This window comes from Grampus griseus (assembly GCF_964374135.1).
Source record: "Grampus griseus genome assembly, chromosome: 13".
Lineage (NCBI taxonomy): Eukaryota > Metazoa > Chordata > Mammalia > Artiodactyla > Delphinidae > Grampus > Grampus griseus.
Window position 1 is genome coordinate 45,039,477 of NC_139007.1, and position 24,147 is coordinate 45,063,623.

A 24,147-nucleotide genomic window follows, 5' to 3' on the forward strand; every position below is an offset into this window, starting at 1 on the left:
TTTATTTTAAAAATATGGATTTCTACCTCCTCTTGACATAATTCAGATTGTATGGCAACACTGAAGACTCTCATTCCCGTGTAGCAACAAAAAGATGGATGCAAGCAGAGGTTGTCACAGTCCCCATCTCTCCCTGTGACACTGTGTCCCCACTCTCACCTGGTTTTCCTAGCTGGCCTCAGCACACAGTTGAATTTAGACCCCCCTAGTTTAACCTGTATTGTCTGTGAGAGCTAATGTTTGTCTTTGGGAGTGACAAGTGTGTATGTTCCTATAGTTATTGTTTTAGACAATGAGAAAAACTAAGAGGCATATATACCACTTATATTAATGGGGAGATTTCAAAGGAGAACTGAAATCGGGGTGCACATGGCCACCCCAAAGAGTTCTAAAGGATTTGAAATACTGAGATTCCTTCTCCTGTCCCCTAACTACCCTGAGGTACAGAGAACGACAAAAGCCACCACAGACTGGAACCCCTGGGGCGTTATTCCAGACCGAGTTATGCAGACACAAGAACATGTCATGTTGGGGAAAAGGGACTAGCTCTTGAGGCAGGATAATAAATCCAGAGCTTTTGCATTGATTGAAATAGAAGTGATTCTGAAAGTGAGTAAATACCCTAGGAGATTGGTTATTATGGACTTTTTAAAAACATTGATTTCTCAGTTCTTAATTTCAGACAAATATTGGCAGTTTCTTAATGCTAAAAGGTATAAGTGAAGATTAAGCACTGAACCAGAGAGCAGCTTTGGGCTAAAGGGAAAGAAATTCAAACTCCATTACAAAGTGGTGAATCCAAGTACCGTGTCAATTAATGAGTGATTTTTACCTACCTGGTGCCTGGGTTCCTCTAACAGCTCCTTCCACTATTCGCTAGTAACCCTCCAGGTGAACTTGTATAAGCTTCATTTTGAACTCTGGTGGTCTCTAAGGTCCTTTAGGGGGGAAAAGCATATCCTATTCTCCTATTCCCTATGGATCCTAAAACAGAATTTTCACATAATAATGGCTCAGTAAATATACTATATTAAATGAATTGATTTAATTTCCTTAAATACATTCCTCATAGCTAAATATAACATTCAAGTTAGCAAAAGCACTGCTGACTAAAGAAAATGAAATTGTGATAATTACATGCACACACACAAAAACAATTAAAACACACTACCTTGTTATTTAATCAGCATGGTGGATGCAGGAAGAGGGAGTCATTTCTCATATTTATAAATGTGTTCTCAGTCACATGTGTGTAATCTTTTTGTAATATATATTAATTGAATCTTCCAAATATTAATAGATTCCCAGATTAACACGTTTTCCCCTGCAACTAACATGTTCACCTGATTTGTGCTTGAAGACAGAGGTACACATGGAATTTCTGTTTCCTTCATGTTCAGAAAAGAGTAGAGAAATCAGAAAAGCAGGTACAGAAGACCCACGATGAAAGAACAGGGGATTAAGGATAAAGAGAACAAAGTTAGATTGCCACATGCTCTAATGATGGGTCCTTTTGCTTGGAATTGGGAGGACTTTAGCAGTTTTTTTTTTAAAGGGGACTAACATGATGAATTGATTTTTCTAGGAAGAAATAATCTGGTAGCTTCTTCAGACCCTCCCCTTCTGAGGAGGGGGGACAATCAGAGGATGCTACTGTAATCCAGTGATCTAGGGGGGAAGTGGGCTTGCATTAGGGCATGGCTGGTGATAATGGAAAGACAGTGACACATATAAGAGATGTGTTGAAGGAATAATTGACAAGGGCTCATGCCTGATAAAGGGAATGAGAGGAATGGAAAAAAAAAGAGAAGTCCAATAACAAGTTTGTACCCCGTGGGATTGAAATAATGAGAATTCCATTAATATAAATAAGTCTGAAAAAATGAGAAATAATAAAATTGGTCCTGGATCTGCCAAATCTGAGATGACAATAGGACATATTTTCTCTGTGTTACAGTTTCCACCTCTATAATGTGGAGGAAATAGCACCTGTTTTTAAGATATTAATGAAGATTAAATGAGGTAATATAAAGCACTTAGAACTGTGTCTGGCTCTTGGCAAGTACAATCTAAGTCTTTGTTTAGTGTATAAATATACATCTATAAACAGCTTAAGATGTAAGAAGAGATTTTAAATATGAGGTCCTCTACTTAGGTATCGATTAAAGTATCCCATCCTGGGAACCTGAGTAAAGACTTAGCCTGAGTGTACCTGAATTAGATTATAATGATAAATTTGTTTCACCTGAAATTTTCCTTTATGATTCAGGAGGCTCTTTGTAAGAACCAGCCCATAGTGTGGAAACTTCTCAGTCTAAGATTTGATAGATCATTTCCTATCCTGACTTTCAAGTCGTTTCAGATTATTAAGTCACAAACCTGACAAACAGATATCACCCACAGCAGGTTCCATGTGTACTTAGTTTTCATTCTTCGCATGGATGAAAATAGAAACAACAAAAGTACTTCTTTTAGCTAGTTTATGTAAATGAGATGACCCATCTTTATACTAAATTTGGATTCTATTGATCCCAACCACAGGTAACTTGTCTGAGAGAAGGGAATGGAGATAAAGAATCCTTGTAAAATTTCACCCGGTACGAAAATGAATTTAATCCATTGTTTGTATTATCCTGCAAGCAGGTATTCTAATAAATGTATCAGGAACCCTATCCTGTGACTCTCTGTAGAAACCTTTGAAGAAAAGACTTACTACCGAGCTTCCCTGGTGGCACAGTGGTTGATAGTCCGCCTTCCAATGCAGGGAACATGGGTTCGTGTCCCGGTCCGGGAAGATCCCACATGCCGCAGAGCGGCTGGGCCCGTGAGCCATGGCCGCTGAGCCTGCGCGTCCGGAGCCTGTGCTCCGCAACGGGAGAGGCCACAACAGTGAGGCCCGCGTACTGCAAAAAAAAATAATAATAATAAAAAGATTTATTATCACCTGATTTTTTGTAGAAACAGAATTGTGAGTAGGTGAATACTGGAAAATGTCTTTTGACATGGAGCTTTTAGGCTCCATTATTCACATTTATTCTATGGTACCGACTGCATGATATCTTAATTGGAAGCAGAAAGTTTCACCACTTGACCACCAGGCACCAGCTAATCCAGGTGTAAGCAAACCACACTATCTCCAATATGCTCTCGGGGTATACCTGCAACCTGCTGAGAAGACAGAAGCTGTGCTTTAGTTGTGGAGATTTTGGCTGTCTCACTTTTTAATTTATTCAAGCAAATATTATATATCGGTTGCCTACTGTGTGCCAGTGCTATGCTAAGATTTGGTCATTTGTAGTGTGAGGCCAGCTTCCTCTAGGACAAGAAAATAATTGTAAACTGCAAGGTGGGGTTCTATTCATGAACACGAACTAGATGCAACTCAGATTGTTCAGTATCTTTGGTGGGCTGGCCATTTTCATATTCATTATTCCATGTGATACACATATTTTTTAAGAGTTTTAAAAATGGGACTGAGAGTGATTAATTAGTCAGCTCAAGGTCACAGAGTTAGGGAACAGGCCTTCTCCTCCACATACTGAGTTCTCTCTACCAAACCTCATTACGTGCTGCATTGCTACCCTGGAGCCACCTGTCCTAAATCAGTGTTTCCTCTTCCACAATATATTCCAGACTGGAAGGAAAATGTGAGGCAAATAAACATATTTTATGAGGGCCAAGAAATTCCAAAATCCTCTAAAGAAAGAGATTACATTTTTTAAATAGGAATAAAATGTAAAGAATAAATTGAGAAATACAGCTAATAAAGGTAGATAAAAATAGGTCAAACATAAAACTAATTTTTAAAATTTTGATCAGATAAAGGGATCCCTAAAAATTAAATGAAATATTTGATGGACTAAAAGGGTCAAAAGCCAAAGATGTAAAACTAAGTTCTCTCATGTCTTAAGAGAGAGGTCACAGGTTGAAAACCTAGTCAGTTTTCAAATATCACCCGAGCTTGAAACTCATACTAGAAGCTTGTAAATTCTATACCATATTTTTTCAGACTAGAATATAAGTCCTTAGGTTAGCATGCAATTCCCTTCAAAACCGGATGTTGACATCCTCTTCCAACTTGTATTAACCCTCTAGTCCGATTTCAGTGTGTCTCCTGAGCCTTCCTAATAGCCCATGCATGTCTGGGTGACACCACTTACCACACTATGTTATATAGTCATCAGTTACCCAAATTCCCCATAGATGACTATCTTGGAGGACAGAGACCTGATCTTGACAGCTAACATGTATTGAGTATGTATTGAGTGCACAGGCATGTGCCAGACACCACTCACTACAAGTGCTTTCCTCACTTAATTTTCAAAACAACTCTCTGACCTAGGTACTATCCTCATTTTACAGGTAACAGGTAGAAGAGATTCAGTACCATGCTCAAGGCTAAGGACTAGTAACCCAAATCTAGAATCCTATAAATCTCGCTCCAAAGCCTTAGCTCATAACCACACCAGGCTTCCTCTATTGTTCATACTTTTACTCCCAAACACTAACCGAGTCCCTCACGTGGAGCAGATGCTCATTACATGTTGGACTGATGATTGAATGAAAGCCCAGATCAGTTCCTCCTCCACCACTCCCCAACCTCCTTATATCTCAACCTTCATTGCAGGAGATTTACTGCCCAGACTAAAATTAAATTAGATTGCTTTCCTTAACTACACACTGACTAACTTGTGAAGGGCGACAGCTCAGAAATATATTATGTGGCAAGGGGATATCAGTCCCGAACTAAGTTCTCCACGCATTACCCACTAAGTGATATTTGAGAGTTGGCTCTATTTGATAACACATACTTAGATCCAGATATCTCAAGATCGTCATGAAATATTCATGGCTTTATATTTATGAAATCCTCATTGCAATTCATAAATACTAACAATAATATTTTACCAAGAGCAAAAAAAAAAAGGCTTATAGAATTAAGTGATTTGATTTGGCAAAGATCTGTCAGTAAATCTCTGGCTGAGACTGAAATAGATACTATAAATCTGACTACTACGTCTCAAGAGGAAAGAACTAGTTTTCTCCCACCAGCTCACCGTCTTGCTGCTAACTACATTTTTTCTTCTTCCTAGTTCCCTTTTTCTCCTTTTCTCTCTTATCTCATTCCTACCCTGGGCCAAACACAGGAAGTATGTTGTAGGGAAAATAGGACAACGCCTGTGGGATCCATAAAGAAAAAAATCCCTGAATTCCTCAGAAAGCATCCACCCTTGCCCTTTCAGGAAGCTTTGTCTTTTCCTGAAACCACTTAGTAGTTATAAAGGTATTACTGAAAGCTTGTTCCATAGGTAAATCAAATGTTCTCTTAAATGGGCCCAAAGGCAAATTTTCTCTTAGCACAGCATTCTGTCAGAACCAGACTGGGGTTCTAACATTCTATGTTTTCTCATCCGTCTTACCCGAGAAACAATAAGGCCAACAAGATGTAAAGTCAACCTTCCATTGGCATTTTTCCAGCATTAATCGAGTAGTGCCTCCCTTTCTTAAAACCTTCTCATCATGGAAGAGACTGCCAGAATTTAACCATGTAATGTCAAAAATGAGAAAGAAAATACAATTGTAGCACTTATTCAGAAAAAGTACGTGAATCTTCCTAAGTCTTTTACACAGTATTAAAAATGTTATTATCATAATAGAATGAACCTGAAGGACGTAATTCTTCTTTAGTCAACAAATTAACTTAAAATCATACTATTGAGTAGATAATAAAGTACGGGTCAACTGGTTTTCGGATCCACCAAAAAGTATCTATGTAATTCAGATAGCCTTAAAAGGTTAACACAGAATCAATATTTGACATATTAATACATTTAAATTTTATGCTGAAAATGCATTAAAGATTTAATGGAAGAAAATAAAATTATTCTAAGGTTCCAAATTAAGTAGAGTTAATACCACAAACAATATATCATTTTCACTGTTTTGTGAACTAAAAGTTCTAAACCACAGTAGGAAAAATTACACAATTTTTCACTGGTATAATAATAATTTAACTCTCCCATGGTTGAAAAAATGAACTATGATTAGTTGTCAGTTTTGCAAGTTGGTACTGAAAATGTTTTACTTTTTGTATTAATAACAAAATCCAAATGCCAGTAATGTTTTAAAATTAATTTTACAGAAGTCTATTCATACTTCTTTGTTAAAAGAGTGAATAAGCAAAGAAAGCAAGCAAAGATATATAAAAAAGATTTCAGTGCTTTTGAAATGTAATCGGGCATGTGGGAAGATATTGAGTGCATCATAAAAATACATATAAAAATAAGAGCTGAAATATTAGAACCTATATATAGAAAAATAAACATTCATGAGGGCTATGTACCAGTAACTCTACTTTGGTGAGGACCACTCAGTTAATTTGATAATTACAGTTTGGTGAGAAGTGAACTATGTAATTTTGCATTTCTCCAAAACTGGGAGCACTGTGTTGTAATCTGTAATCAATGTCTTCATTGCAGGTCTGAGCATAGTTACCTACGATCAAGTGAGTTTACTTCCAGTAATTTTTTTCACATGGACCGAATATTATATGAGAATTTTAGATTATTTTAAGGTCCCTTTTCTTTTTCTCTTCCAATCAAAAGCTCTTTGGCAGCAATCTGGGCCCCCACCTGCTGGTCAGCTTGAGAACTTATGGAATTAATTTATCCTGCTGCTTTGACTTTTGGCTGTTATTTAAGATTGGCACCCATTCCCATTTGCACAACATAGCACAACTTGCATGCTTTAAAATATTTTTAATGTGCAGCCACAAAATCAACTCTTGACGTGTATCTTTGCTGTTCTCTAAATTAAGTGCCATAAGTTTCTCCAAAATACAGGGAAGAGACAATTAACTTGAAACAATTTTATTTATGCCAAGTCTTTTCCTGAAGATTTGCAAATAATTCTGCAAGGATTTAAGGAGTCTATGAAGCAGTTTTACTTGAAGGAAAACCTCTCTCAAATGACTAAATACCTCTTTTTATGATTTTTGCTTCTGAGTTTTTATTCCAAAAGATGGAGAAGAACTCCTGAGAGACTGACAAATGATCTCCAAGGTTTCTACCAGCTCTAACATTCTGCAGTTCTATGAAAATAGATTGATGTTGATAATGCCCAGGAAAGATTTTACTACAAAATCACTTCTGTCTGACTTAGGTCCTAAAACTTAGAGTTTGAACTAAGGATATTTTAAAGCCAAATAAGAATGTTTCTGCATTATTCATAAGCCAATTAACCAAATACAGGAAGAATAATTTCTCCTAAGACTTTGACGATATGTTTTCTTGAAATAGCTTTGCCTTTCTTTGCTTTATTTTCCTTTCTTTTTCCCTCTTATTCTTTCTTATAATTATATTCTTCGGGATGGTTCATATGTCTTCTCCCTGAAATATTAAAACTCCAGCTTTCTTATCACCTCTTTGACACTATTTTAACATGCTCTTAAATGGATTTCATAATTCATCTGCAATAAGCCATATTGTTTCATTTTGAGCAATTAGACCTGACATCCATATTGAAGGAAAATGAATAGATACTTTAGTTGGAATTACTTGAATTCGTTTTTTTTTTCTTTGCCCTGTTTCTCTAATCCAGATAAAACTTACATTTCCAAAGAAAAGCCACCTATCTACTCACAGAATATCAGGAAACTAGATCAATCTTGAAGAAACAGGTAAGAAAACTTCACCATGAAATTTTCATTAAAATAAATGGTCCTGGAACAGAGACATATTCGTTCAAAACATGTTTTTGTAGGTTCCAGGCCTTAGTTCCCCTATGGCAAAGATATTTCGTTTAACAACGAAATATTCATAATATAAAATTCATACAAATTCAGTGAGCAAGACAGCAGTTGTTCTTTCAGATTTCTTTGAATTGGAAAATGTTTCTACACTATGTACTCTACTCCTGCTAAGATAAATTCCAACAACCATCCTAACGGCATGCAAACAAGGTGTTGTCTTCCTGATTCTTAGAAACACACACTCCTGCCTCCCGAATCCCATATTTACGGTGAGCTGCTGCCTCTCTCTTACATTCGCGACCACACATGGGGAAAGACTGCCAGGGCCATAGGCGTTGTCCCCACTCATCTCTCGCTTCTGCCTCAGCCTACTACAGTCTCACTTTTGATCCCATTTCTCCAGTGAAAATGCACTTCCTCAGGACCGCCAAGTTGCTAAAAGCTAATGGAAAACCTTCACTTTCCAAGGTCTTTGACCTCTCATTAACATGCAATACAATTGTCTGTTCCTTAATTCTTAGCTTCTGTGAAAACACTCCTGATTTTTCACCCACTTCTCTGGCTTCTTCTCCACCTAAATTTAAATGTCCCACCTCCTCAGGGACTAATGCTGAACCCTTCTTGTTCCTCATTCTCCATTCTCTCCTTCAGTGGTCCCCTTCCCTTACGTGATTTTCTTATGCCAACTCCTCCCAAATTTACAGTTGGCTTTGTACTTCACTTCTAGGCTCCAGGTACAAATACTCAACTCCTTAACATCTCAAGTTGGATGTCATGACAACTGATCAGCTAATTAGCTCCAATGATCATCGTCTCTCTTGCCTGCTTCTTTTCTGTTATGTCATATCTAGTTTCCCCTAGAGGACATGTGAGGTCATCCTTGATACCTAACCATTCCTCATCCACATAACCAAACAGTTATCAAGTGCTGCTGGTTCTACCTCCAGTGTCTCACGTGCGTTCATTGTTTTCTCTGTCTCCTGCCATCCACTCACCTGACCCACTATCATCGCTCCCCCAATCAGTCTTCCTAGATTGTCTCCCCACATCCATTCTCCATACATTATGAAAATAATATTTTAAAAGTTCAAATTCGATTATGCTACCAATTTAAAGGCTATCAATGTCTGTCCAGGAAGATTAAGATTACTAACCAGGACTACACAGCCCCCCATGATTGGGGCAGGACCTGCCTGGCTAGCCCTAATTTGTGCCTTTCCCCCTCACTTCACACACTCCTAGAAGTCTTGCCAAACAACTTTCTCTTACATCTCCTAGGCACCCCTAGCTGCAAAAGAGGCTAAGAAATGTGATCTTTTAGCTGGGATCCAAGAAAACAGGTTCTGCTATTAAGGAGCAAGGAGAGAATGGATACTGGGTAGCAGCTTGCAGACAATAAGTTAATTCTTAGGAAGAAAATGAGAAAGTAAAATTGTGCTTATATGTTTATGAGTTGAGATTCACGTATCCCGATCTGCCTCTCTTGATAGATTGTAAACTTAGGAAAGCAGGGTCTATTTCTCTCGTGTTCACAATTTTATCTAAGCATCTAGCCCAATGTCTGCTACTTAACAGGTAATCAATATATGTTTGCTGAACAAATGAATAAAATAATTAAGGAAAAGAAATGGATAAATGAGTGTACATGACCTTCCACCACACAATATCTCTTAAAACTTACTTGACATTTTAATGCAGTATGATAGTGTTAGTGCTATTTACCGAGAATCTCTTGTGCCCTGTATCTGGGTACATATGGTAGGATTGCACATCCAGCGCTCCTTGAGTCTGGGTGAAGCCCTGTGATTGTGGCCAATGAGTTGTAAGCCCAAGGATTTAACTGCCAACATGAGACCCACCAGCACTCTCATTCCCACTGCCAGAGCAACCAACAACTTAAGAGCTGGTAGTTTCTCCATTTGCTTGGGTTTCTGAGAAAGGTGATATAAAGCAGCCAAACTTTAGTGAATATGTGACATAAGCAAGACCATATTCCTAAGATTCACAGACTCTCCCCATCATACAAATGTAAATTCTTTTAATATAGTCAACTGAGGAAACATTTTACTTGCTATGAAATACATTAAATTCATGTAGTGGATTCACAACTAACTTGACCTCTGAAACAATAAAGTCAACTTTTAAAAGTCAAGTTAAAAATAATCAGTTTGAAATAACTAGCATAATAAACAAACCCAGTGTGAATGAAAAGAGAACACTTAGGGTAAAATATATTTTCAAGAAAAGCCTTTACCTTAGTATTTTAAAGAACACAGAAATAAATTTTTTTTTTAAATTAAATACTTGCATTTGAACCAAAGTAAGTAATAGCAGTATAACAAGTGGTACAATTAAAAGAGGTCTTTTTTATCCTTTTTGTTACACATACAAATTAAGCATGTGTAATACATTCACATGTAATTGTACCTAATAAATATTATTAAAGAGTACAATATAGAAATACACATTTTTTAGAGACAAAAATCTCAGAAGTATCTTTAAAATATATTAATCTGGCTAATCTGCTTTGTTTCCCACTTTCTGAATCTATAATTAAATGTAGATTTCGAAAAATGATTAAAAGCTATCATACCTTTTATCCTGAAATTGTGTAGGCCATAAAAATTAAACATAATTTGGCTAATATCAAGCAATTTTATCCTTCACAAATAGTACAATTAAAGTCTCTATTCTAAAATTTCAAGAAATTATTACAAGACAATATTTAGCTTCTTCCAAACCAAGCAATTTTAGTTGCTTTTAACCATTTTCCCCTAACATACGAGTCCATGGTTATTATATTATATGATTTGAATCTCCTGTAAAGCAATACATTTAACTAGATACTTAAGGCATGTTCGAGATTTGCTACCCTTTTCTGGAAGAGCTGATTATTTTCTATGAGGACGAAAAAGATGTTACATTCCAGTCAGCTGCTTTAGATGACTGATAGATTAACTACCCAAGCAAGAAGTGTAAATGGAAATAATTGGGTGTCTCTTTCCTTATAACTTAATCTTATAACTCCTATGTAGATAGTGTCATCTGAGTGCAGATTGAAGCTAAACTTGTTAAAGTCTCTGAGATTCAGGGTTGTACACTATTTTTATTCTCCAGTTCATTTCTAAATATAATAAATAATTTAAGACTTTTACTATCAGTTCCTTAATATAAAAAAGGAAAATCTAAAGGAGTTTAATGGGGCAATGTAAGTAGTGAAAAGATGACACTGTGAAAATTAAAGTATTTCAAGGGTCATGGATTTAAAAGATTTGTAAGTATTCTCCATCAAACTTTCCAGCTTTTTTTCTTTTTTTTTAGCCTACTCCATGGAATTTGGGGATCATGTTGAAGATTATAGATCAAAACTTCTCTGTAATGATGCCAGGAATTACAAGAACTGAACATTTCCAGATGACCCACTGGCAATTCCGATACCCATGTATAAAAGCCTCATTTACTTCTTTTAAAGTGGCCTTTCACACAATCTGAATAAGTATCCAAAGTATCACCATTGTAATTCACATAATATATCTTTGCAAAGAGTCCTGAAAAGTCAGCACAAAACACACTACCAACCAGGCCATTTGGACCAGAAACCATATGCTCAAGTACACCATGAAAAACAGTATTTCAGGTAGGGCAGATGCTTGGCAAAGCCTTGGGTCACCAGCTGAGCCCTGCTTCCTCCAGGAAACACCAGCTGGGTGACAGTTGACATCCTTCCAGGGGCAATGGTTCCCATTGGGCCATCAGAGAATGGAAAGAGTTTGGGCCCGCTATAGTTCAGTCATCCATGCAGTCACCATGCAGACACACATTGTGAGCAAAATGTGTGAGTGAATGCGCCCAGCCTGATATTTCCCAATGTCTTGTTCTTCGGTGTCCTTTAAGACGACCCATTGCCACAGCCCATTTTGCAGATTGCTGGTCACTTAGACTTTATCTTTGTTTTTAATGACACAATATTCAGTTTTCAAAACTATTAGAAGTTGTACTCTGTGTCTCTTTTGACCTTAGACAATGTAAAGCTATTTCCTTCATAACCTTCTTAAAAGAGCCTTAATGGAATTTTGAATTCTTTTCTATTGTAAAAATTCTTAGGTTTTTGTCAAAAGCGATTTGAAATACCACAGGAAATGATGTACTCACCTCCCTCACCACCACCTCCAAATAACTGAATTACATAAATAAAACATTACATAGAAAGTGCTTTGCTACAATTTAGGGGACGTAAATTTAACAAGAGCTGGCTCGTTGTAGGAAAATTCAACTTACCTTTTCTTGATCCTTTTATTCTATACAGGGAAAGAAATTTATGTCAGTTAAAAAAAAAATCTATTCCTGCTTCTCCTAACTGAATCCATTATTTTTCTCTGTGATCCCTCAGGTGAAAACAAGAATAATAGATTGCTTTGACAGCAACTTGAACATAAATGTCTCCAAGAATCAAATGTGGTAAGTCAAACAGGTTTCAGGTAGTATAAAAACAAGAAAGGATAACCTTCTTTTTACATTTCAAAATCAGATCTTACTAAAAAATTTGTTGTTATTAGCTGCTACCAAAAAAAGTAAATTATATAGTAGTTGAATTTTCACAATGAAATGGGAATATTTTAATTCATTTCTGTATATGTTCAAGCTAGATTGAACTCCAAGAAATAAACTCCAAGAAAATGAGCTATTTTCTTTTAATTTTTAATAACTGGTTATTTATAATTTGCTCTTTGCATTAGATTCTATGAATTTAAATAAATAATTGAATTTGTCCTATACATAGTCAACTAATTAGAAAGATTAGTGTTGACCTTCCCTTATAAATATTTGCTGTTCATAAAGGAATCAAGGGGCTCTATAATTGTTAGCTCCATATGACCCATTTTAGTTTCAAAAAAGTTTAGTGTATATACACATACATACACCTATTTTATATGTACAGTATAGATACTTCATCTCAGGGGACTTTCTCCTTAATGGACACCTACCCAGGATCCAATCTTCTCTAATTTTATTCAGATAAGCCAAACTCCCAACCTGTCTCCAGAAAAGGTAACCATATTCCCAGCTTCAGTGTGGCAGAATTTATTCTCAGCCAGCACATAAGAGTCTATTATTGGTCTAGGGTTAGGCACATGACCCCAGTTTGCCTGAACAGAAAAAGAATGATTTTTTTTTTTTTTTTTGCAGTACGCGGGCCTCTCACTGTTGTGGCCTCTCCCGTTGCGGAGCACAGGCTCCAGATGCGCAGGCTCAGTGGCCATGGCTCACGGGCCTAGCCGCTCCGCAGCATATGGGATTTTCCCAGGCTGGGGCACGAACCCATGTCCCCTGCATTGGCAGACAGACTCTCAACCACTGCGCCACCAAGGAAGCCTGAAAAAGAATGATTTTTATGTAAGCTGAAAGTGCAAAGAGAGAGGCTTCCCATTTTCTCCTGCTGGGTGAAGAGAAGAGGGAACCCCAGTTGGTTTTGAGAGCCATCTATGACCATAGGAATGAGGACAATGCTGATGGCAGAGGGAAGGTTGGGAAAGGACTTGGGTCTTTGTTAACATCATTGAATTGTTAATGGTATTGTGCATGGAGTCCTCTCTATCTTGTTAAATAACAAAAATTCAACTGAGTAAATTTAAAGATCAAATTGGCTTTATTCAGTGATTCGTGAATTGGGCAGCATCCCATTTAACAAATAGAAAGGAGTCGGCCATGCTGTAGAAAAGCAAGGGTTTTTAAAAGGAGAAAGGGGGTGGGAAAAGAACGTCATTAGCAAAGAATGCATTGTTTCTGACGAGGTCGCCCTCCTGCCCTTCTAAGTGGGATGGAAGGGGTCTATCATGCTGGCCAGGTAATTCCAGGTTGACTGGTTAAAGATGACATTTCTGGGAAATGCTGAAACTGCAATTAGTTTAAGTATTAAGTCTTGGTTTGCTGCTATGGGGCTTAGCACAAGTGACTCCATTTGGGGCCTGCTGTCTCCTTTTTAACAACTCCTGTCTTCCAGTTACAGAGTATACAGATTTACTTAGTGCTTAATCTACTTTGTGTTGGGGTTTCCGTAACCACTTAAAACTGCTCTTCTTCTCCTTTAAAGAAAGATGAAAGAAGATACTCAAATTATTCTCAATATACTCAAAATTTTCTTATGCATTTTTTCATTCATATTGCTTTACATTAGAAGATCTTTGAATATATATTTGATTTTGAAACCCCCTTTGAGAGCTCTCCCTAATCATCTAATGAGGCACAGAACTTGATACACCCATTGCTTAAGAAGAAATAACATTCTTACAAAGGTTGATGAAAACTTAAGATGAGTAAAAACCCTCTTGTCCTATCAGACAAAAAATACAGTTTCATAACCAACGTTATGAAACCTTATTATTCCTTATTCCTACTCTCTAGATCTGAAACAGAGTTTGGCCTGTTTTGTAGCCTATATAGCAAAGGTACATTTTTTAAATTATTCAGAAATCCCAGGCCTTAGCAATCCTACTGCTCTCCTCTCATTTTCCTAAACTATTTTGATACCTATTTCTCAGATCTGGCAGGCTATTAGATGTTTCTTGCATATTTCCAAGAGAATAACTCATCAACTTTGCAAGCTGATTCTTAGCATTGAGAGATTAAAACTCATGTAGATGAATCTCAGATGACACACACCGAGGCAGAGAAAAATTCCATCATTTCCTTCTACAAAATGAGAGAGATTTTAATTCTTTTTCTCAACAGCTGCTTCATTTTCTTATGCATAGGAAAAAAATATGTGCAATTACTCCAAGTACAATCAAGTCATTTAACATGTCTTTGCCATCATTGTAGTTATACAGGATATTTTAAAAGAGAAAAAAAATCTCAAAGCACAGGTCCTGCTGTGCAGCAAAGCAATCAGATTCCTTCATAATAACAGCCTGATGGGATTCAGCAATCCGAGGAATAATGAATAGCCACCTTAATCAGTAAACGGGAAAATGCTACAACAGTCACTGAGTAAAAATTCGCTATCATCTGTTGATCCTCTTGAACAGCATTTCAAACAATAAATAGAAATGTGTCTCTTTTAAGAAGAAAAATAACTTTGTTTAGTGCATTTGATTTTGCCAGGCAGTGGGGAGATGATATTTCATCTCAGACTGTCCTGCAGGATTGCCCAGTTGATAAAATACACATATAAACTTTTTTGTATTATATGGCCAAATGTACCTTATCACTTGAATATGTCAAGATAAATTCATTTTTACAGTTGGTTAATACGATTGTATTTCTGAACTGATTATTGAACTCTGTTGCTACTTCATTATTTGATGTTCTTCAGTGTTCATCATGCAAAGTTATTTGTATCTGAATACGAAGAGTCTGTTTCAAAATAATCCTCAAATTTCCAATGCAGTGTCTCAAATGTTGGCCGGTCCTTAGGCTCTGCATTCCAGCACTCCAACATGATGTTGTAGAATTGCAATGGACAGTTAGATGGTTGAGGGAGTCTATAGTTTTGACCCAACATATGAATTACCTGAGCACCTGTCATACCTAAAAAATATAAAATGGAACCAACAAAAAACAAGTTGGAAATCAGAGTCTTAAATTCGTAGATACTGACACTCTAGAGGACAAAGCAAACTGTCTTCCCCGGAGAAACTATGAAGTCTACCATCCCCTTCCCAGGCTGCAGAGACTAAACTAAATCCTACAGCAAGTAATGTCTGTAAGACTGCAATTCAAGAGCAAAGGAGAAGGAGGCAATAAACCAACTCATTAAGGCAAATCATCATCATCAAATTTTATCTGTTATGCTCCCACAGGCACATGGTGTGGTCAGCCTCATAACTCTGCCCTCTAAGTCTGGGCAAAGCAGTTAAAGTCACACCTAAGTAAGTGACCTGCAGCAGAAAGGCCCACTTCAGAATTAATTACTCACCACTATAAGGCATTTTGCCATAAGTAATGATTTCATAAAGAAGGATTCCAAATGACCACACATCAGACTTAATGCTGAATTTATTAGTACGAATGGCTTCAGGCGCAGTCCACTTCACCGGCAGCTTTATTTCGTGTTTAGATTCATAGATGTCTTCATTATCTACCTGATAATGCATTAAGGAATCAAGCTAGGTTAAAGTGGGGTTCTTTTTTGGTCACCCTCATTCGTCTGTAACTTGCTTTGCATTAAAATTTAGAGGGACAAGATTCAAAATGAGTTTAGTTCAAATGATAATTACAGTAGCAAATTCCAAATCTGACACACAAGACTGAATAATCTGCAGGACTTCATTAATGAAATATTATTTGAGAGCCTACTATGTGCTAAAAGTAGCACTGGAAGGAGCACTGTAATACATATGGGAAATGCATCTGTGATAACACTGGCTTTACACCTGGTCTTTAGCAAATATAGAAAGTGAAAGCAAAGCCTGTTTTCTGATTTACTGCTGGTATTGAAGAGCCACTGACATTGATAATTACCATGTAACCATTTTCTAATACTGAAAAGTAGGGTCCAAATGATTTAAATTAATGTATCAACTCACTGGGAATCTAATTAATTTACAAAGAGAAAAGATGATAAATTCATAAAGATCAAAAGAGAATCATTTACTTATGTGTCATGCCTCACACTCATATTTTTACGATACAATGTAGAAATAAAAAATTAAATTCAGAAAAAAACACCTAATATTATATCTCCTATATTAGTGTCTTTTGGCCTAATGTCATAAAATGGGAGCGGGGGTGGCAGGATTTTAAAAGCCAAGGTTTGCTGAAGAATTTTGGCAGCATGCCTGGCAGCATGCATATTGGTCTGGCATAAAGTGAGCAACAATGGATAGGGTAACTCTGTACAAAGTGTGCTGCCTTTTTTAAGAGAAATAGAGGCAGACAAACAGAGGCTACTGGTACTGAACAACTGATCATTTATTCAACTGCAAACTTAATTACATACTTTCCCATCTGGTTGATCATCATTTTTTCTGTTTCTTTCTCTTTGGTGAAGAAATAGAAATAGGAAGTAGTTTGTCTGTAGAGCCCTGGGATCCTGAAATGGTCTATGGACCAATAGAACTTGGAGAAATATATCGAAAAATAACAGTAAATCTATTAGTATACTGGTCTAGCCTTTTGACCCATTACCAACTAATTAAAACAAAGCCAAATCTACCTTAAAAACTCTTGCAAGTCCAAAATCTGCCACTTTGTAGATACTATGTTCACCAACAAGGACATTTCTGGCAGCCAGATCTCTATGGATGTAGTTCTGGGACTCCAGATAGGCCATTCCAGAAGCAACCTGGGCTGCCATGTCTACCTGCTGCATCAGATGGATATTTGATCCAGCATCATCTAGGTAAAAAGAGAAAATAAGAGATTCACTTTGGAGAACATTTGAACTATTGAAGCAAATTCTAAGAATTTTGATGAATGAGCTATCAGTGGGATTAAGTGCCATAGCACTGAGAGAAAATAAATATAACAGGTACAAACCGTTCCATTTCCTGCGAAGGGTTAATGAGGCAACAAGCTTCAGAGCTCAAACACATTTCAAAGCTGAGGCCCTCCCTTCCCTAAATGAGCATTATTGGGAGAAAGGAGCAACAGTACCACATGATGCAAACACAGCTATAAATATCCGGAAGAGTCCAGGTATTGCCATTTTTAATACCACACATCACTAACTCATCTCTTCATGGAAACTGTTACTTGGTTGCCTCTGGATTTCTTTGAAACATTTCTTAGTTGTTTTAGTCTTTAACCCTAAAAATAATACTAATTTGCATGGCTGAACCAATGAAAAGTTCTCATTCTTCCATCACATTGTTCTTAAAAACTAGCTCACAAAATAATGAAGGTTCTATATATGTTACATAGTTATAAGCTGAGTATATTACATTTGTACTCCATTAAGCTTGATGCATGCATTACATTTTCCTTTCTTAGCCTGTTATTCTTAGAATAGGTTGCTCATCTCTCTATGAAGAGAAGGTATAGGCATGATATACCTTTCGTAGACATAGTTTCTCCTCCTGCTGATTCTATATAACTAAGTAAAGGAAATTTATGTAGTTGAGTCAGTTTGATCATTACTAGAGAGATTAGTGTTATTTTGTGGTGACTTTGTGAAATGGGGTCAGCCATCCCTGGATAAGTGTTTAGATGCCACGCTGTTAGTAGAGGTCTTCAAATTTCTGGAGAACTGAAAAGGTCTCATATAAATCCAAATTATCATTATCTCTATCTGAATAAGCCAGATATTACCAAAAATGTATTGAATTTATGGTCAAGAGTCCCAGACACAATTCCTGACTTGAGCAACTACAGTACAAGAGTGAGGAAGATTGGTTTGAAGCTAGAGTGCCAGAATTTGAATCAGGGCTCTGCCTTACATTTCTTCCTGACTTTGGGCAAGCTGCTTAACACTCCTGTGTCTCAGTTTCTCCATATATACAGCAATAATGATCATCACCTTGTGGTATTATTTGTTAAAATGAGATAATACATGTAAAGCACTTAAAACAGTACCTGGCACCTAGGAAGAACTTAGTAAAGCCTACCTGTTCTTATTATCTATCATTGCTGCTGTCTGATCAGAATTAAACAGTTTAAGATTTGTTAAGCTAGAGATGCATACGGATTACCCAAGAGGAAATGTCTAAAAGAAGACAAGCATATGGTTCTGAAGCTCAGAGGAAAGCATGCAGCTAGAAAGATGGATTTAACCGTCATTGTCTAGGAGCAAGAGTTAAACATTAAAAGTGGGTGAGATTGCTAGAAAGTGATAGAATCATGAGAAATGCCAACACTTAGAGTGGGCATATAAAAATAAACCTGCAAGAAAACTGAGAGGAATCAGCCTAAAGAATGAGAGAAGAACCAGAAGAGAACATCCTAACAGTCAAAGGTTTGAGAAGAGAAAATCACTACCATTGTCAAATAAGTCCAGCAAGATAAGAACTAAAAAGCATTTCTACAATATAATAATTAAGAAGTCACTGGAAACATTGGTTGCAGGAAGAGAGTCTCGCTGGAGATGGAGTATAAAGGGTTAAGGGCTGAAGGGGAGCTGAGGATGTGGAGATAGCAAGAGGAGATGTCAATTTCCAAAAACCTAGTCAAGAAGGGAAGACAAGAAGAAGCTAGCAGAGAAAAATGTAAGTCAAGGAAGGGAAAGCAATTATCATGAAGTTCCTGATAGTGAGGGATTGTCATTGATAAGGTAGTAGAGGAGTTTCTGGGCTGCTGGCTATGTTCTCATTCTTGATTTGCATAGTGGCTGCACAGTTGTTTACTTGCTCGCTTTATAATTACATTATAAATATATATGTAGCAAGGACGTAAGTCACGCATGTCCTTTCTACATGTATGTCATCTTTTGCAATTAAAAAAATGAAATAAATGGAGTCGAGGGAAGTTTTCAAATGGGAAAGACCTAAGCACAGTTTGTGTGTGAGAGTGTGTGTTTTTTTAATCTAAGCAGCATATTTAAATAGGCTCTGAGTAATAAAGACCATTTATGACAAACTTGCAGGTAACATCATACTCAAAAGTGAAAAGCTGAAAGCTTTTCCTCTAAGATCCAGAATAAGGCAAGGATGCCCACTCTCACCACTTCTATTTAACATAGTATTGGAAGTCCTAGCCACAGCAACCAACAAGAGAAAGAAATAAAAGGCATTCAGATTGGAAGAGAAGAAGTCAAACTTTTACTATTGGCAGATGACATGATACCATATACAGAAAATCCCAATAATAAATAAGATTCATTTATTATTAGAATAAATGAATTCAGTAAACTTTTAGGATACATAATTAATATACAGAAATCTGTTGTATTTCTATACACTAATAATGAACTAACAGAAAGAGAAAACAATAAAACAATCCCATATACAAGCAAATAAAAAGAATAAAATACCTAGAAATAAATTTAACTGAGGAGGTAAAAGACCTGTACTCTGAAAACTATAAGACATTGATGAAAAAAACTGAAGATGATACAAATGAATACAAATGAATGGAAAGATGTTATGTGTTCATGGATTGGAAGAACTAATATTGTTAAAATGTCCATTTTAACTACCCAAAGCAATCTACACATTCAATGAAATCCCTATCAAAATACTCACAAAATACCGACAGAGCTAGAATAAATAATCCTAAAATGTGTATGGAACCACAAAGGACCCTGAATAGCCAAAGCAATCTTGAGACAGAAAAATAAAACTGGAGGTATCACATTCCCTGACTTCAGACAAAGCTATAATGATCAAAGCAGTATGATACTGGCATAAAAACAGACACATAGCTCAATGGAACAGAATAAAGAGCCCATAAATAAACTCACACTCACATGGTCAATTATCTACAACAAAGAATATATAACAGGGAAAAGAAAGTCTCTTCAATAAGTAGCATCAGGAAAACTGGACAACTACATGTAAAAGAATGAAACTAGACCATTTCTCATATACAAAAATAAATTCAAAATGGGTTAGAGACTTAAATGTAAGACCTGAAACCACAAAACTCCTAGAAGAAAACATAGGCAGTTATCTCTTTGACACTGGTCTTAGCAGTATTTTTTGGATCTGTCTCCTCAGGCAAGGGCAACAAAAGCAAAAATAAACAAATGGGACCAAATCAAACTAAAAGGCTTTCAAACAATGAAGGAAACCATCAATAAAATGGAAAGACCGTCTACTGAAAGGGAGAAGATATTTGCAAATGATATATCAAATCAGGGGTTAATATCCAAAATACATAAAGAACTCATACAACTCAACATCAAAGACAGATAAACAATCTGATCAAAAAATGGGCAGAGAACGTGAATAGGCATTTTTCCAAAGACGACATAACAGATGGCCAACAGGCACATGAAAAGATGCTCAAATCACTAATCATCAGAGAAATGCAAATCAAAACCATGAGATATTACCTCACACCTGTAAGAATGGCTATCGTCAAAAAGACAAGAAATAGGGGCTTCCCTGGTGGCGCAGTGGTTGGGAATCCGCCTGCCAATGCAGGGGACACGGGTTCGAGCCCTGGTCCAGGAAGATCCCACATGCCACGGAGCAACTAAGCCCATGCGCCACAACTACTGAGCCTTGCTCCAGAGCCCGTGAGCCACAGCCACTGAGACCGCGAGCCATAACTCCTGAAGCCTGGTGCCTGGAGCCCATGCTCCTCAACAAGAGAAGCCACCACAATGAGAAGCCCACGCATCACAACAAAGAATAGCCCCCACTCGCCGCAACTAGAGAAAGCCCACGCACAGCAACAAAGACCCAACGCAGCTAAAAACAAAAACAAAAAAGACAAGAGGGCTTCCCTGGTGGCGCAGTGGTTGAGAGTCCGCCTGCCGATGCAGGGGACACGGGCTCGTGCCCCGGTCTGGGAAGATCCCACATGCCGCGGAGCGGCTGGGCCCGTGAGCCATGGCCGCTGGGCCTGCGTGCCCGGAGCCTGTGCTCTGCAACTGGAGAGGCCACAGCAGTGAGAGGCCCGCGTACTGGGGAAAAAAAAAAAAAAAAAAAAAGACAAGAAATAACCAGTGTTAGCAAGGATGTGGATAAAAGGGAACCCTAGGGCTTCCCTGGTGGCGCAGTGGTTGAGAAGTCCGCCTGCCGATGCAGGGGACACGGGTTTGTGCCCCGGTCCGGGAAGATCCCACATGCCGCGGAGCGGCTGGGCCCGTGAGCCATGGACGCTGAGCCTGCGCGTCCGGAGCCTGTGCTCCACAACGGGAGAGGCCACAACAGTGAGAGGCCCATGTACCGCAAAAAAAACAAAAAACAAAACAAAAGGGAACCCTAGTGCTTTGTTGGTGGGAATTTAAATTAGTGCAGCCACTATGGAAGACAGTATAAAGATTCCTCAAAAAATTAAAAATAAAACTGCCACATGATCCATCAATTCTACTCCTGAGTATTTACCTGAAGAAAATAAAAACACTAATTCGAAAGATATATGCACCTCAAAGTTCATAGCAGCATTATTTACAATAACCATGATATGGAAGCAACCTAAGTGTCCGTCAACAAATGAATGGATAAAGATGATTGGAGCCCCGGCTGACACCGTGACTGCAGCCTTGTGAGAAACCCTGACCCAGAAGACCCGGCTCAGCTGCACCTGGATTCCTGACCACAGAAACTGTGAGATAATAAATGTTTGCTGCTGTAAGCCACTAAGTTTTGGGGTAATTTGTCGTGCAGCAATAAATAATAGGTGGATATTAGGAGAATAATATCAGTGATATGTATATGGTTAAAAGCATGGACTATGGAGCCAGATTTCCTGGGTTTGATTCTTGTTCAACCACCTTGCATAAGTTACTTAATCTCTCCATACCTCAGCTTCTTCAACTGTAAAATGGGGATGGTAATAATAATACTTAGTTCATGAGGTTGTTAGAAGAATGAACTAAAATAATACTTGTATAGGACTTAGAAAAATTCCTGGCACACAGTAAGTGCTATATAGTGATTTTTAGAGGAAAAAAAAATTAAAATATATATGCTCCTCTCCTACCACTATCCCATATGGTTGATTTTCTAGTACATCACCTCATTTAATACTCAGAACAACTATAGGAAGTATTTTGCCCTGTTTGATAGGTGTTCCTACCACTCAGAGGAACAGGTAATAACTTATAGAGTAGAGATTCCAATCCAGGATATGTTGGAGGCTGAAATCTCATGCGTCATAAATTTATTCTGTACTGCCTCCCTAAAATCCACCTTACACTCCTGAGCACCCAAAGTCAGGGGCTATGAAGAGACTTCCATTCATGCAGACAGCAAATAGTTACAGAGTTGTGTTCAGTTAAAGGGTATCTCAGTGAAAACATTCCTGTCTGCTTCAATCCACTTAACTGAACTGTCTGTGAGAATGATGAACAACATGCTAGGACTTGATCTGTAAAACAAAGAAAATATACAGACATATACTAGATGCTCTATAAGTATTTATTGGAAAGAAAACAAGCCCAGCTAAAGTAAAAAATGCAGATATTTATCCTCTTTAAACTTCAGTAAGAAATACCAGGCATCAATTACCCTTAGTGCTAAAGTTTTTTGACAAGCCTTTTCCATTTTGGCAAAATGTATTACAAAAAAATATTCAGCCAAGCTTAGGGACTACAAAGATGGTTCTATAGAAAAATGTGTGTTATTTCAGCTATCAAATACAACATCTAATCCTATTACGGTGGATATAAAAAGGTTTTCTCTGACAGGCACAATAGTGAAGGAAACTGAGTAGTGACATATTTTCTGCCGTGAAAAGTACAGTGGCCTAGGAACTGCATACAACCTCAGAGCACACTTCTAATACAGCAGCCAGATGTCAAAACTGATATAAACGTTCATAGAGCTGTGACAATTTACATCTGCAGCAAGGAAGTATTTTCAGTTATGTTCCACTATTCAAGAGCATTTCAGCTTAATAATATTTATCATTATGGGATGTTTAAGACTGGCAGATACATTTTAAGAGCATTTTGTTGAAATCAAATCCTCTTGATTGGGAAGGGATTGTCTGTAATGAGCATGCCTTCATTACTCCCCCTGGCTGCTAAGTATCCGGGCAAATGAAGGCCTCTGTAAACTTGACCCTGATAGTTCAACCCAGAAGATGACAGAGTTTGTGCTCAACCCTGAGTAAAACACATCAACAAACCACAGAAATCCTCAATGTCAAAGGAGTTTGCAATATACTAAGCGTATCTTTGCAAGCGGATACCAAGCACAAAACAAGTCCCAACTGTATTAGGTTCAGGATAGCCCTGACTTAATCTATCCATTAATTTATTCATTCACTTAGTCAACACACAATTAGTGCACACCTTCTGTGTGCCTGACACCGTTCTAGCACTAAAACAAAGAAAAATCTCTGTCCTCTCCAAGTTGTATTTTAGAAGACACTAAAAATAAGCTACATAAATATGTCATGCATTATATGACAACTAACAGCTAGGAAGAGAAAACAAAAAGCAGGAAAGAGGAATACGAAGAGTCAGCAAAGGGAGATTAAATCTCAGAATTTAGAAGGTGACCCAGGAAGGACTCGCTGTAATGGGAATACCTGAGTAAAGCCTTCAGGACGTGAGAAAATGAGCTGTGCAGATAAGTAACGGGAAAAATTTTCAGGTAGAGGAAACGGCAAGTGCGCAGGGCCTGCAGCAGAGCACATCTGGAAGATACAAAGAGTAGCAAAGAAGGGCAGTGTAGTTGACAGAGTGAACCAGGGCAAACCTGTGGGAGATGGGGTCGGAGAGGTAATGGCGAGCCGGGTCAGGCAGGACTTTATGGGTTACACAGAGAGAACCAAGGAGTCACTGAAGGTTTGGGGCTGAGGAGGGACGTGACCTGATTTACATTTTAACAGGATCTCTCCAGCTA

At 37.6% G+C, this 24,147-nt stretch overlaps 1 protein-coding gene across 1 annotated transcript in view; it reads right to left on the bottom strand.

The window, feature by feature from the left end:
• Positions 1-15,068: 15,068 nt before the first annotated feature.
• FRK (fyn related Src family tyrosine kinase) overlaps positions 15,069-24,147 on the bottom strand; it is a gene marked incomplete at both ends in the record, with an annotated part of 84,105 nt that continues 75,026 nt past the window's right edge. Inside the window, 3 exons of the mRNA XM_082668707.1 lie at positions 15,069-15,277; positions 15,666-15,831; positions 16,905-17,086. Coding sequence (XP_082524833.1) covers positions 15,069-15,277; positions 15,666-15,831; positions 16,905-17,086 — 557 coding nt within the window. The remainder of the gene's footprint in view (positions 15,278-15,665; positions 15,832-16,904; positions 17,087-24,147) is intronic.